Below are 16,156 nucleotides of genomic sequence, written 5' to 3'. Positions count from 1 at the left end.
ATGTGCCTTACTGATTATACCTTTAGATATGAACTAAATGCATTATGGCACAGCTCTCAGCAATTTTGACAGCAGGCTGGTATTGGGGAGGGATTGTTTGTATGATTTTTTTTTTATGTCTTTTTTTTTTTTTTTAACTTATGGTGGGTCCTCAAGGCATCACAGGTGCAGAAATAAGTGCTGATGACATTTGTGGATATAAAAGTGCGTGGTTTCTTTCACTGGGATGTCCTGGGGGTAGAAGGAAACGTCAGCTCCAAGGGAGTCATTTACATTCAGGGCTGTAAATATGTGCATTTGTCTTTTTAAGACTGTAATGCTCCAGGAGTCAAAGTTTCTGTTTTACATGGAGTAAGAAAAGGAAAGCTGGATCCAAAAATGCGTTGCACGCTCTGCCTCAGTGCTAATTCTACACAGCTAAAATGAGATAATGTATTTGTCTAGGTTACTATGTGAGTAAAACCCATATATCGCACGTGGCACAGTGTGGAGGATTTTCCCTGTGTGAGAGACACTGGGAGCTTGTATGTACATGTGTATGGGTATACGAATGCACTCAGAGGCATGCTTTTCCCATGTGCATGGAAGATAGTCTCACACGTGAATAATTGCTCTCCATTGTAATATAAGCCATACACACACTTAAATACCTAGCTGGGAAATAAATAAACATCTACGTTGATCTAAACTTATTTGTACATGTCTGAGTATGTGTGTAGCCGTGATAATGGGGACCAGTTACTCATTTCAAAGGCTTTCCTACTGTGAGCAATGGCAGTTGTGCAATTAAGGAATATTTATTTCTAAGTCTTTGTTTAACTACTGTCTGATAAAAGTCAGCAATTGTACTGTACATCAGAGAGATGATTAAAAATTCACTTGCTTTCCTGCAGCTTGTGTCACATGTGGTTGATGTGGGTAAAATTGGAGCACATTAGTGGACAGACTAGCCATTAACAACATGCAGAGGAAGCTGAGGCTGAAATTTGTTCCAATTCTCCTCATGTTCTCAAGCCATTAATTACAAGTCTTGCAAGTTTAAAAATAGAAATAAATCAGAATGCAGAATAGTTCCACAGTTCTGAGTCCTGTTTTAGGAGTTTTGTAATCTCACCTTATGATACAGTTGCCTCTTTCAATGACTGGTGTTCTCAGCTGTATTGATATTGGACTACAGTTATGCTGCCGGAATCAAAAAGGCCAAGCTGTTTGCCAATTTCAATTGAAAAATGTATTTAAATACATGCACATCTGTGGCATTAGGAATTCTGACTGTTGGCAGGTTTGCTGTTCAATAAGTTTGATTTGCCATCCCAGTAGAGCTTCAGCTAATGAGGCCTTGTTAATTGTATGATCTTCAGCATGGCTCCTTACCTTATCGTGAATACAATGTGATGATTTATTAAACTTTCAAATACGGAAGTCTCTATGTCTGAAGGTCCAGATTCAGACCTGGAATAAACAAATGTATCTGGTTGGCATGTCATCCATTTGAAAGAGGTCTGAAGTTGGCCAGGTGTGTCAAAACAGCTGTCTGCAAATTTTTAAGAGGTTTGTTTTATGGGTAGTTGAGTATCTCATGATTTTGACAGATACATGGCGCGTTTTAGCCAAACCTCCTTTTACTTTCAGAATTCCCTTGTTAATTGACAGTGTGGGAAATCATTGATTCAGAAAACTTGCACTGTTTTTAATCCACTCTTTATGCCTTTTTTTTTTTTTTTTTTTTTTTTTTTTTTACTTTTAGATAAGATTATACCATTAAAGCAGCCAGAACCACATTTTCATGTTGACACTGGAAAATGTGGAATTGGTGCACGTCCTGGGTCTGTTTAGGACTACCATGTCTTTCAGGATTATCTACAAAGAATGTGTGCAATTGTGGCCTCTAACCTGGAAAGCTATGTGTGTGAATGTGGTATAAGTTAGTTAAGTAATAAAGTATGTATATACAAATAAAAATGTACCAGAGAGACGCAGCTTACAGAAAGCAAGCCTAGGAAAGCAGAACAGGGTTATGAATGCTTCTCTCCATATGGCACTTGGAATATTTACACTGGAAAGATCCCATGCAAGCAGTACACAGGTTTACAGTCATCTTAGACTCCCATGACATTAACGTGCCCTTACTGGTCTGCATCCTCTGCCTTATGGCCTGGGATTAAGATTTGTCATCTTTCACAAAGATGAAGTGTGCTGTTCTGTTCTTCCTATTTTTTGTTTGTTTATTTGTTTTTTAACCCCCAAGCAATTTTTTTCTAGTCTGACTCCTCTCATAAACTCCTGTAGTCTTTCTCAGTGCTGGAGGATACCTTGATGCTGTCTTTTCTGCTGGCTTAACTTGATTACTTAGGTAACTTGCCTTCTTGAGTGGTTAGTCTCTTGAAAGCATAAAGGGAAGGATCACTCAACAGAAGCAAGTGAGAGTAAGCTTTCTGTGGGACATTTTCGGTGTGGATTGCATAGCATGCTCGTTTGGGTCTGTTTACCTGGCTTCCATCTCCTTTCATATAGGTGGCTCATGTTATATATAATTTGACATCTCTGACATTCAAAAGGTGATAAATAGGACAGAGCAGATGAAAGGGAACTTTACTTGAAAAATAGGGTTTATTTTTAAATAGTTTGGCAGAGGGAGAGAAATCTTCACCCTGCACAGTACCCGAGTCCCTGTTGCTGTAGGACTGGTGGATGTCAGCGCATAAGCTCTTCCACTGTCATTGACCACCTTTCTTCTTGTAGCAAAAATCAGCAGTGATAAAAACAGCCACATGTGTTGTGTGTTGGAGCAGCAGTACGAACTAAGGATAAACCTGGGGAGCTCCCTCTCTTGTATGGCATAAGACGCACAGGACTTTTACAGAGAGTCTCCTTGTTCTTGTTGCTGTCATCATCCATCCTTTTAGCCTGTAAGTCATGCTTGTTCGGTACCAAATTGGAACTGGATTGCAAAGTGCATGACAAATAATGCACACAAACTTGCATTTCTGTTTTATTGCTACTGATGCCCACAGCTATGATGCTGGGTGCATAGCTTCCCATTCTTAAAATAGAAACGCTCAGAGTCTGCATTGTTATGAGTTATTTTGTCCACTGGATGGAAGGGAGAGGTACATTTCATCATTCTTGTTTGGAAGGAGAGGTCTGAAAGGGGAAAAAATGGGTATTCTCTATGGATTTATCTAAGTAGCCAGCAAGTCCTTCAGGAATTGCCTAACTTAATGCTATGTAGAGGAAGTAGGAGTATGAGCTAGCAGGAGAAAGGAAATTCCCTTCTCTCTGCCTGCCACAGAGACTATCCAGCAGAGAATAGTTCTTGTGCCTTCCAAGAGCAGTGATGCAAGAAGGGGAGAAAATAATTAAGAAAAAATGTGGAAAACGCCCTTTGGTTCATTGGAGAGTGGCTGATAACATCAACCTTTCTGCTGCCGGCTTAGTATCTTGTTAGTAGTCTTCAGTGATTTTTCATGAGAGCTCCTGTGTCTTTAAATGATTGGTGTAGGTCCCTGCCAGAAGACCCTATTGTTTTAATGTAAAATGCCAAAGGGGTTATTCCTGCCGCAGTCTGTCTGATTGCCCTTCTCCTCAACGTGAAGGGATCGATAAAGCCTTTTCTGCAAGGGGGATGTGAAGTCAAGTAGAACCTCACAAATAATGACATTTGATTGTGGTCCTCTGAGCATATGAGCTAGCCATTGATCGCTTCTGCTTGAGAGCCGCTGGAGGCTTGCTGATCTGCCCATCTTCTGGGGTCTCTTCCAGACAGTTAACACATTAGAAGCAATTTTTGTTCAACAGGGTTGAAGCTTGGCAGTCACACTTTTAGGTGTCTGGTCACTCAGAGCTCCAGTTTGGGAGGCTTTTGCTGGGAATCGCCAGGAGAGTGAGAACAGCCACTTACCCGTGCTGTGGCAAACAGCAAGAAACAACGTTCCTGGCTTTAATTAACTGCTGTTCTTTTCTCCTTCCAATATTAATACAGTTTTGCTGCTCTGGGTTTTGTGTGGCGGAATGAGGAGACCTGACCAGGAGACAGACCCCAGATTTGCTGCGCCACTATCAAAATCTGCAGCCGCTTGTCAAGTCGGAGGGATCTGGGATAGCGCCAGGGTGACGAATTGCCAGAGGGCTTACGTTAACACAAGTGGTGATTCCATCACTTGGCGGAGAGCCCAAACTGGCAACCGGCTGTATTTGTCTCATGTCTATATTGACATAGCATCTGTGGTCCATTTGCTCTGGAAATTAAAGCATAAGCTGTGCAACCAATAGCCGCTAGATCTTATGAACGGAAAAACAATCCAGGTTTCACGATTGCTGGGGAGAAGGGCAGAAAGACGTGCTCACTGAAAGGTTTACCTGATGTGCAGGAAATGTTGTAGGTTTCATTCTTTTTTAAAAAAAAAAAAAAGCATTGCTGGAATTTCTTCTACAGCAAACAGGTCTATGCAGTGGTGCAAAACACTGTGCCTGTGCAAGAGACTGGGTGCAGGAGCTGAGCTATTTCTGGTTGCCATATGATGCTCTTTTATGGGCTCCCTTAGAAGGCAGGGAGCTGATCTTCTGGTGGTTTTCATGCTTTTATAATTGAGGAGGAAAGCTCCAAGAATTTGCTTAAACACTGGGAGTAACCTTTCTACTTTGTTTGATCAGTGTTACCTGTAAACATGCAAATTACCTTGGATAGTGTGCAGAGTAAAATATTAGGCATGTACTTTAACTGGCTATTGATCCCCTGCATATTGTTATTAACAGTCTGCCAAATAAATAGCTTAAAGGAAACAACAGCAGATGAAGTGGTAGTTGATTTGGATTTTGTTATCCTGGTGGATAGGGCAGGCATAGCTACCTCTTTGCTCTTCTCCGACAGAACATAGCTTTATTTTTAGGTGAAGTTGCCATTCTGTTGGCAGCGCCAGAGAGCTGAAGCCAGTCCCTTGTCAGTGTAAATGGGGAGAGTTCCTCTGCAGCCCATGGAACGATGTGGCTTTTGCTCCAGCTGAGAACCTGGCACATTTGCATTTATTGTTAAAGCCTGCAGTGTTCTTGGGGTCCATCAAGCATGTTGTCAGCTCAGGCTTTTACATGGAAAAAAAAAAGTTTTGTTTAATGAAGAGCAAGAAATGATCCAAAATGTTGACATGATTTAAAATCATCATCTAGAACAGAGTCCCCTTCCTCACCAGGCCTGTTGTCCTGCAGCCTGCTTGGGGTAGCAGAGCTGGAGGGCAGCTCCCCAAGACGTGCACAAGGAGTTTTGGCATGTCCCTCCGCCCCAGCTCCCAGTACCAGACGTGACCAAATTTGCACACTTTCCAAGCAACTAGAGGCGTTGTCCAGATGCTCCAGAGAGTGGATTGTCTTGTCTTTAAATACTTCTCAACTCTCAAGCAGATTTAATTTATACTGGTTTTGCTCCAGAAAAGAAAAGCAAGCCAGACTTGGGATCCCAGACTTTCAGTTCACTGGTATAGCTGATTTTTCTCTTTCCATCCTGCAAACTGAAAATGCTTTGACTTAAAAAACAGAATGAGATAGAGTTGTGGATCGTAAGTTAAATATTCTTTTCTGTCAGAGGGACAGAAGGCTACGCTGCTCTAGCTGTATCCGTAGTGTATCACTTACTCTGGTGCAGAACAATGTCTTGATCAGGGGTGTGAGGATAAAATTTTACCTCTTTTTGCTCATTTGTTGATGAGCAGGTAGGAAATATTTTAAGCTCTCTTTGTAGGTTGAATATTGGCAGTCACACAGTACATAAAAATACTAATAGTCAATTTTATTTGTGGAGATAAAGTTGAAAGGCTTTAGAACTTTAAAGGGTGGTTTCAGCCAGATTTTAAGAGCGTTATTTATCAATGTCATAAAATGGTATGCTTGATTTTATTTTTTGTATTTATTTGATTTTTTTTTTTTTTCCCAATAGACGACTTTTGAAGAGGGCATTGAGTGCTTAGATTAGAAAGACAGATAGCTTTTGGCTAGTGGCATCAGGCAACTTGTCACGGCACTTTCTTTCCTGGGAGTCTTTGGGATGTAGCCTGGGCTGTGTTCTAGAGTCTCAGCTAGAAGGATTTTATAAGAAACAAAAGATAAAATGTAAACAGAGCAATGTATAAAAAAATACCCAAGAGACTAAAATCTTCTTTCAAACCAAAGCATTTGCAGCCGAAGAGCATTGTACCAATTAGCAGGCTCTTAATTAAATTGCTTGTTTGATTTGCATCCAAATTATAATTTGGGTGTTATGTAGGCTTTGATACCTTTTCATTAACTGTTCCTTTTGAGGGAAAAAAAAAATAATCTATTTTTCACTGTGTGTTTCAGAGGCCTGTGGCGTCACAAGGTGGAAAGGTCAATCATTTTTGTATCCATTTAAAGTCCATTATTGGTAGGCCACTACAACCTATCAAGCAACTCTCTTATTTTTCCAGTCAGTGATTCAGGAATCTATAGCTCTGTGCAGATAAATGGGATTTCATGGGCTTCTAAACTTCTTGCTTTATTGAAAAGCAGAATATTAACTGCTCCACTGACCAGCTGTCCATTAAAAACAGAGGATATTTTTAGAAAATTGTTTGCCAATCAAATCCTACCAACATCTGTAGAGAGCCTTTTCAGTTTGTTTGTTTTATAAGCAAATGCTACAGCTGCTTTCCCACCTCCATTGAAATATTCCCATTTACCTTCTCTCCATGTCTCTGTCCGTGTCTCGGGGCATTCTGAGGTATTGTAAGGAGCGCAGCATGTTAGCTGGAATTGTAAAACTGAGCTTTAACAAGTCCATTTGGTGCTAGTCCTTGCTGGTCTGTGGGGGCCCCTGCTTTATTTGCTGTTCAGTGAAATTAGTGCTTTGCAGTTTTTGCTATTCCCAGGGCTTAAATGGGTTCTGTTAGCCCTCTAGACTGCCGGCCAGGCTCTAGGTGATTAGGGAGCTCGACACCTGGCTAATAACCGGCTGGGCTTCGGGAGAGGCAGCCTGGCAAGGCGTGCAAGGGCAGATGCAGAGAGCTCACTGCTCTGGATTTGCGCTCAGGCGGCTCGCTCTGTCCCTCGGTGGCCAGTGAGCACTTTAACCCATTGCTGCTAGCAAAGGGAGAGTCCCAGTACTTGTGTCCTTCATACTCGCTGCCACTGCTGGGAAAATCCCAACTTCTGACCCCGTAGACTTGAATGTTAGCGAAAGGAACGTCTCCAGACTTAATACAGTTCTTTCAGCCCCACTGTCATTCCCAGGTGAGTGCCTCAGTACCAGCTTGCTATGAATCAGATCAACAAATGCACCCATTTCTTTAAAATTAACTGGATTTGTTCTGTTCTTCAGTGAAACAGATCCTTCAGGTCTGGTGTCAGGTGCTAGCAGGCTGAGTTTTCAGGGAGGCTAGCAGGTGCGCATTGCCTCTCAGGGTGATGCCCCTTGGTTTGGCTGGATGTTTCCCCCGGGACTGTTGCTTTTTGATCAGAACTGCCAAGTGATCTGATCCCCTCTGTGAGTTTCAAAGCCATAGAAACCAAACAGAGAAGATACTTTCCACGTGCAGAATTTTTATGATTAAATGGTTTCACCTCCTTGTCTTTTGTTTTGCCATTTCATTTTAATGAATATTTTATAGAGATTACTTTTTTATAAGGCAAGAATATAAGGCTGCTTCAGCTTTTATGTGAGTGCAATGCCAACATTGTCACCTTATTTACCCTGTCAGATCAGAATCCATTTTGCAGACTGACATGGACTCTCGGTTTAAAATAATTCTGAGGTTTGTGGGTATATTGGAACAAGGTGCTGAAGAAAGTGGCATCAGCTAAAATTTTGCTCCCTCCCCTGCTGCACCCTTGATGACCTCTCTCCTCTTCACTGTAGGGCATTGATTTCTGTCCTGGGCAGAATGTCTCTGGAGTGACAACACATACGCTGGAGGAGCACACTACCCTGCCGCTGCTTTTCCACCTGGGGATGGACCCTGGAGAGAAGTACCCATTAAGGTGAGCCAGTTAACGAAGGTGTGAAAACTCTCAGCACTGTCAGTGTATGCTTTATATAATTCATTTGCCTTGGTAGCTGTTTCTTACAATGTGCTTGAAAACTATCCCAGAAAGCCATTACTGGTAAGAGTAGTGAAAAGAAAGGAACAAACCTTCATTCTGAAATGGTCAGGTTAGATGGATGTGCACATGTCCATGGCTCGACTCATCAGTCCGGTTGTTCTCGCTCTGTGTCCTACAACCCCTGCTGAAGGAGGCAAAACACACACTGTTGGACAGGAGAGGACACAGCAGGGCAGCTGTGGAATAAAGCAGTGGTGCTGGTGAGCGTAGGCATTGGAGCTGTGATTCTCTGTGTGTTTTGGGGCTAGGGAAGAAATGTCTAGTGATCTTTGCATACCCTGCAGTGTTTTTCCTCTGTGCACTGGAATCTGTGGAAGGCAAATGTAGTAACCTTCCAATCTCCTAGCCCCTGCTAAAGGAGCTTCTCCAGAGGGTCTTTAGCAAGAGGACTTTCTGCCCAATCCTGTTCCATCCTTGGACTCTCCTGGCTGTCTGAATCCATTTTCCTATAAGCCTACTATTACAATACTTATCTCTGGCACACACCATGCCCTGAGAGATTTCTGTAAGGATTTATGTAGTCATCAGCCATCACATATAAACATGCCACCTCCAAAAAGCTCCCAAGGTGTCCCCACTTCCCTCCCTCCTTCCTTCTACTGACTGCGTTTTACCCTGTGGCAAAAGTAGCTGCAAACAGGGGCATGCAGCCTCATCCCTTGCCAGTGGCTCCAGCTTGGAGAATGTGGAAATAAATAAAGAGAAAACTAGTGCTACTGTGACCGCCTGCACAGAAATGATTTTGTGCAGCAGCTTTAACAGAGAGATGTTTTCTGAGCTGACAGGACTGCAATTACTCAACTGTTTTAAATAATTGAGTGGATACACTCGCTCCATTACTTTCAAAAGAACCGAGCCTGTGCTGTCCACTAAGTGTTTTCACTAGAGAGAGAAGGGGAGGAAAAATATTTTCACTTCTCTCTCACTTAACAGACAAGCACCCTAGAGGTGCATTACGCAGTGTATAAAGCTCTTCAGAAGCCCAGCATGTTAGCTCTCGCTTTCTATTGCATTTCAGCACTAATGAATAAAGCAAATCTGAAGCTCCTGTATTTTAAATTCAGCTCAGTGAAACTACACTACTGGGTTGGGATTCCAGATGAGACTATGCCCTGTTTGGTTTAACAACTATTTTATTTTAGGAAGATGAGTGGATAGAAATTGCCTGGTTTTCCAAAAGTCAAACAAATGGGTAGTATCAAGTGAACTGTAGCTTGCCTACTCTTTGTGTTTCCTCTGAATTTGAGGGAGAGGAGCTCTTCCCTAAGAGGTGTTTGCAGGATATCTGCTTCCCTGTTATTTAGATGTTCCTTACCACCACCATGGATTGAGCATTGAAATAAATTCCAGTGTTACATCTGCAATCATTCCTCATACAGTTCCATTGATTTTTGGACATTCACAAGCTGTTGCTTTGATTGAATTTTATGGCAAGATTATGACATGATTATGGAAAGCTGTGATGTTGTTTAATATGCAGACCCTAGTAGAAAGCCTCTTTTTAGTAAATGAATCTTCCTTTCTGCAGCACGTTCTGTTGCTATTGTCTCCTCTCTGGTCACAATGGAAAACTCATGGGAAGTGGGTCTCCTATATCGAATGTGGTAATTAAATTACCCTCATTTGTGGAGCTGTTACTGTTGTGTATTTTTATTTAGCTTAATTATCCCCCTTGGCAGACAGCCTGTTGGGAGTCCCGACACTAATGTTTCTCAGAAGGGAATCCAGCATTCTCCTCCAAGCGTGCATCTGTCTGTCCGTACATGCTGGGTGTGCTCGTATTGCTTCTGCTCCAGCCTGAGGTTTGTGCGTGTTCGCAGTCCATGTTGGCCATGCTCCTCTGTTCACCCTCCTGCAGCCCTGGAGGAACAGGGTGTATCATATAGCTCTTTTACCACCTTGGCTCCTCTGGTGCGTCGTTAAGTTGCCAAAGCATTTAGAAAAATTTGCATTGTGCCTCTGATTTATTGGTACCTTTCCCTTTTATGTAATTTACTTTTACCACTTTGCTTTGTTAAATCTATACTGGATTTTACTAGATTTTCTGCTGCTGTGAAGGAGCAGCATGGCGCACCGATGCCCTGTTCTCCCTGCCTGCTTTTGCTCATTTTTTATTTCATTTATTCCTTATTTTAGTGCAGCCTTTTCTTCTCCCTAAAATGATTTTAATAATCTGTCATATCTCTTGATTTACATTAGTTTGGAGTGGGGTCACATGCAAATCCACTGGTAAGAGGTTTCATTGCTCTGTGTGAAGGCCAGGCATCACACGCACCTCCAGAGAGATTTATTGCTTATATATTTGGGCTCCCTCTAGGATCCTAGGGGATCTCAGTGCCAGGGCATCCTAGAAATCAGTCAGCTCAGTCAACTGTGGCAACACTCTTGACTTGCAGAGCCCTTATGCTCAGGCAGTCTCATCTGAAATGTCTTTGGGTCGTGACACTGTGCACATAAGATACTGCATGACGCTAAGAGACTTTTTCAAGGCTACAATTTCAGTTCATCTCATAACATGGGGATTAGCCTTTTCAATCTTCGTTGGAGAACTGGCTGCTAAAGGGATCACTGAAGATGCAAGTCCTTCAAAATCTAGAGACAGCACATAAAGTTTTCGGTTCCCTGGGTTTCATGGTGAAGCAGGACAAGTCCTTCCTCTTCCTGACTCAGTTCACTGGATTTCCTGGAGCCTGCCTGGAAACAACATCAGCAAAAGCTTGTCTCCCACAGGAGCACTTTTCATGCAGTGGAAAAACTGGTCAGGCAATTACAGGCAGGTCCTGTCATCATGTTGCGGACACATCTGGCAGTTCTGAGCCACATGGCACCCTGCTCTTATGTTCCCCTTCATGTAAGGCTGTGCGTCCATCCCTACCCACATCTGACTCTAGGAACAGACCCTCCCAACAGGGTCGTGACTGTTTCTTCTTACTATTGCCCATCTCTTTGGCTGGACTGCCTCCTGCACCCCAACTTCTGCCAAGGGATACAGTTGTGTTTACCCCTTCTTCTTGAAAGATAATTACTGAAGTTTCTCAGTCCGGACTGGAACTTCGCCCCAGCAATCCAACAGCTTCACAGACTTTGCATTTTGTTAGTTGGGATTCATAGCAGTGCCAAATGCATGCTATGAGTTCTCACACTGCCTGAGCTTGCCCAGGTGATGGCACATTTACATCATCACAGCAACAGACTGAATGGAGCAAGATCCCTGTCCTGTAGTTGACCTTCAGGACTTGACATGCTCAGCACTAACATCAGATATATTCACTGCCAAGCTCTTATCCCCTCCTCTCCTGGAAAGAGGAGGACTCTCCTGAGAACTGCAGGACTCTGGGGTCCTGGCATTAAGAGAAGCTTGGCATCATAGGGCAAGCTCAACATTTCTATGGCTGCAGGATGAGGTGGGGCATGAACACGCCTGCAGGTACTGACGAGGCAAAACTGGCATCTGGAAAGGTGCTTGTAATAAGAACACCTGCAATGGCAGGGTATGTATGGGCAATATATTTCAAAGAAGTGTGGTTACTGGTAAATAATCTTTTGCTCGGTTGCCAAAAATGGTAATGTGACTGCACTTACATAAGTAAGAGTTACCTTGTTATCTGGTCCTTGTGTAATGAGAAGTGAACTTTTTGTGTCTTTTGTCATCCAAGACATTAACTAGATCTGTGTAGGCTGGGGGTAGAAGATCTTTCTTTTTTTATAGCTCTCAACTTTAAAATATAAATAAGATTGTGTGGTAGGCAGCACACAAAACAGAAGCATTTCCCTGAGCCTAAGCAGTATTTTGTTTCCTTCCTAGAGGCAATTACTAGGGGTTGTTGCTTCGTAAAACAACACTCAAACTGTGGGATGCCCTTGTTACCAAATTAATCAGAATGCAGAACTAAAAGATCTGATAGGTCTTTTTCTTTACTAAATTCTGTTATGTTTGGGATATTGTGTGTCTGCGAAGTACCACATAGGGAACTTGTTTCTCCATTCAAACCATATGTGACAAACAGAGTAAAAATATCTGTTAGTAACATCTTCACAACCAGTTGTCAGTTTTATTACCCAAGTCACAGATTACTGTTTATACACGCCTTTACTAAAATACTTCATTGCCAGTCAGGAAGAACACAAGTAACAATATATAGCAAAAGCTGGCACAGCTTAAAATACAGTTAGCAAAATACCTAATGCAGACTGAAGTAGAGTGTTTTGAGTCAGACTCCAAAGCTGCAAAAATAATTTATAACAGAAATCTCTGAAATTCTGTCAGTTTGAGCCAGAGGTGCAAAGCCTTAATAACAAGTAAGTACAGCGTGCTCACCCCTTGTTGATACTCCAGGTTAGTAGCGACTTCTGCTTTGAGTGATTAGCCTCTGTTCAAAATGGAGTTTACTAAATTTTGAACATCAAAATACCTACCTCTGTTTTACTTAGGGCAATAGATTTTACTATTATGGAAAAAAATGGAAGTGATAAGGCTTGGCTGATGAACATAATGATTTTAGAACACATTAATTAACAAGAGAGCTCACAAGTGCCTATTTTGAGCAGATGGAAAATCCAGGAAATCATCAGAGAGGTAATTGCACTGCTTATGGAGCCAGAAAAGAAGGGAAGAAGCTCCTGAAGGGAAGCTAAAGGGGAAAGGATCTGATAGAGAAGTTGCCAGTCTTACCTTACTGATCAGGGCAGAAACCTCACTGTGGGGAAAAGACAGAAGGCGCAAAATGGGGAAAAAACCATGTATAACAAAGAGCCAGAATCTTGCCCAGGGAAGATGCTGACTCCTCATCTTCTTGAAAAAGAAGGAAATGGTACCAGCTGCATTGCAGGGGCAAATTAGCTGCTGCCACAGGAGAGGTGGCACTGAGGAACACTAAAACTGTGGAAACTGTGGAGAGCTATGGATTCCACAGAATCCATAAGAGCCTCAGCCATGCCGGTGAAAAACACCAAGCATCAAGCAAGCAGGGGCTGGACCCAGAAATGTTGTCAGAAGTATGCAAGGCAGGCGTGGCAGCCGGTACACAGCCAGCTCTGGTGGCTGGAAGAAAAATACACCTGCAGAGGAGAGTCACTAGCCTGGGGACTAAGAATGGAGACAAACTTGTCTCGATCGATAGCTGCTCTTTACCCAGTCCAGGATCAGTGCTCTGCGTTGCGGCACACCATCTGATCAACCTGTAACTTGTGCTTAATCGTGGCAGACCAACAGCCTGCAGGTATTTTGATGAGTAACTGTCTAGACTAGAATGATGCTGTATAAAAAGGAACATTGAAGTAAAAAGCCATATGAACCAGTTTCAAAAATGCAAAATGCTGTTTGAAATGGACATTGTCGTCTTCAGAAACAGGTCCAGGCAGTGCTACAGCCTCAGAGAGTAGCCTGAAGAGCCCATTGCATAAATTATGATTCAGAAATACCACTGAAGCAACTAGCGGGAGGATCAGATAGTCGTTATTTTCTGTCGCCTGTTCATGCAAAGACTAAGGCTTTGCGTAGTCAGTCTGCCTTTTTCCCCTCTGCCATTTAAATGCTGTGGTTGCTCGCAATGTGGTGGAAAGGCAGGATTGTCGGAGTTGGGGAGTTACAGCTCCCAGGAAAATAGGTGACCAGGTAGAGGATTGGCACGATCAGATCTCCTCGCTGCAAGGAAGGCTGTGGACACCTTTAGAGAATCCAGACAGGTGAGAGGCATCATCAATACTCGCAAATATTCATGTGGCTAACTGGCCACATGCCCCACGCACCTCCAGGGGTATTTGCATCTGGGGCCCACAGATGCTGTTGGACGAGAGAGGAGAATGGGTGTACGGGCCACCCTTCAGTCTTCTCTTTGATTCCTTGTTTGTTTTAATTTGGCCCTGTGAGTCTCCCAGTAATTGCAAGTCGCCAGGTTTCAGAAGCAGAGCCCCAAACCTGTTGTCTGCCTTCTGTATTGTGCAGACTTTAAATTGCAAATAAACTTGATGATAGAATAGAGGAACTGAGGAAGACTGAATAATAGGACAAGATCAAGACTTGGATACTACAGTGCTGAGCAGCCTCAAAGCACTGATAACAGATAAAATCAAATTACCTGAACCTGGGTGTATTTCACAATTAAAAATAATGTTTTTAATTAAAATAATTCCAGTGGAGAAGGAAGTAAAATATACAAATCTTTAGCCAAGTTTTATGCTCTTCCCATAAATTCATGTGCGTCTGGTATAACATGCTATAAATCTGAAAGCTGCTATTAAGAGCCCACTGTAAGGTTTGTGTGAAGCGTGCTATGTAATACCCATTTTGTTACATTCCTCTCAATAATAACATGGTCCTGTCACTCCCAGGATAGACATACTGCGCTGTCCCCATATATGAATCATCAGGATGAGATATAAAACATCAAGATCTAGATCTAAAAAAATGCTGAAAATGCTCTTTAATTTGCTCTGGTTCTGATCTATTTGAGGGTGTATTTATGATGGTAGAGAATCGCCCTTTCCCTCTCCTTACAGCTGAGGATGCTAGCAGACCTGAAGGTGACAGACCGACGACTGCAAGATTAAACCAGAGCTCTAACACCGAAAGCAGCGTGTGAGACAAACCCTCCTTCTTCCAAACCTGAATTTCAGCGTAGGGCATGGCAGGGTTAATGGCAGAGCAGGTTACACTGGAGTTGTTTGGCTAGGGAGGAGATGGGAACAGATTGCCAAGGCACAATTACACTAAATGAAGGAAGCACAGGCCACACCTGTGCCTGGGACCCTGTGCTCGCAATCCAGCCCTGATTGGATCTCCAGAGACTTCCCGGAGGTAAAGTGTCAATTAGTGTAATGACCCTGGACTTTGTCCACTCCGTTCGCTCATTCTGAGCGTGGAATAATTTTGTGTACGCTGGGGGATCTCTTTTAGCAAACTCCTCACAACACCACCTGCTCACCCTCTCATTCTTCCAGTGCTATTCCCAGCTCTCCTTCTGCAGGATTGTTGAACTAGAATACAAAATGCAGCATGCCCTGGAGGCAGCGAGGTCTGGATCTTCATGCAGACAATAATGCCCAAACACCTGTGTGGATAATATCATCTTTTTTGGAACAGAGAACGTAGCAAACCCTGCCCTTGCAGCCCAGTCCTGCATACGCATTCAGGGAAATGAGGGGACTCCATGTAAGAGTAAGAGAGGTTCCCAGCTCCATTAACAACTCAGGCTGATTACCATGAAGTAATTATCCCCATCTTATGTACAGATTAAAGGCACTTTTCTCTTGCAGATTTTCTCTCAAAATGCACTTCTTGCGTAAGGCTGGAGACAGTTTTAACCTCTCTGTATGCAGTCAGTAAATACTTTACAAATCCCTGCATGGATATTGGATCTTGGTGCACATGGTGGAGCAAAACAGGTCTGTCTGAGCAAAACCTGAGCTCACTGGAGCGAGGAATGGGGATCTCCATGGGGCCAAGACAGGAAAACCAACCCTCACTGCCAGCACGGCTTTGTCTCTGTGTGACTCCAGTTTCACGTCAATGCCAGCCCCGGGGCTGGTGCCATCCTGCAGGCATTGCAGTCCCCTGCTATGCCTGGAGACTTGATACACGTCTGGATGAGGAAGATAGTTCATGTGTTTGAGGCATCTGAAGACGATCAGTGACGATCTTCCAGTATTGAATGACACCTTACAGCACTCGGGGTCTGTCACTGTCGTGTGCTTCAACACAATCGGATATGTTTTAAGCTAGTGTCAACAGGTTTAGCCAGCTTAAGAGCATGTTAAGCCCTACTGAGACAAGGTTTATAGGTTAGCGGTATGACTTGGAGCATAATCTATACATGTTCTTCAGCTTTAGCCAGCTTTGTACTTATGTGAGAAGTGTGAGTCTTTTATATGTGCCAAGCTGTTTCTATCATGCTTTGGGGAAGTCATTCAGCCTGTGCTAAATGCTGAAATAATCTAAAAGTGTAGAAGCTGCAGGGGAGAGCTGTTCAAAAACACCAGGAGCTGAAGTTAGGCCAAGATTTCCTGTCACTGCTGAGCTAGCTGAAAAAAACAGGAGTGTCCTGAACATGGG

At 43.0% G+C, this 16,156-nt stretch overlaps 1 protein-coding gene across 8 annotated transcripts in view; it reads left to right on the top strand.

Moving 5' to 3' along the window:
- GALNS (galactosamine (N-acetyl)-6-sulfatase) overlaps positions 1–16,156 on the top strand; it is a 56,007-nt gene that overhangs the window by 24,203 nt on the left and 15,648 nt on the right. For 7 of the 8 annotated variants that reach the window (XM_049806468.1, XM_049806467.1, XM_049806466.1 and 4 more), the window contains exon 12: positions 7,862–7,983. In XM_049806468.1, coding sequence (XP_049662425.1) covers positions 7,862–7,983 — 122 coding nt within the window. Of the gene's footprint in view, positions 1–7,861; positions 7,984–14,604; positions 15,895–16,156 lie in introns of those variants that run through there. The other variant, XM_049806471.1, reaches the window with a different exon arrangement.

The sequence above is a fragment of the Accipiter gentilis genome, chromosome 7 (assembly GCF_929443795.1).
Source record: "Accipiter gentilis chromosome 7, bAccGen1.1, whole genome shotgun sequence".
NCBI lineage: Eukaryota > Metazoa > Chordata > Aves > Accipitriformes > Accipitridae > Astur > Astur gentilis.
This window is presented reverse-complemented; position numbering and strand designations above follow the sequence as displayed.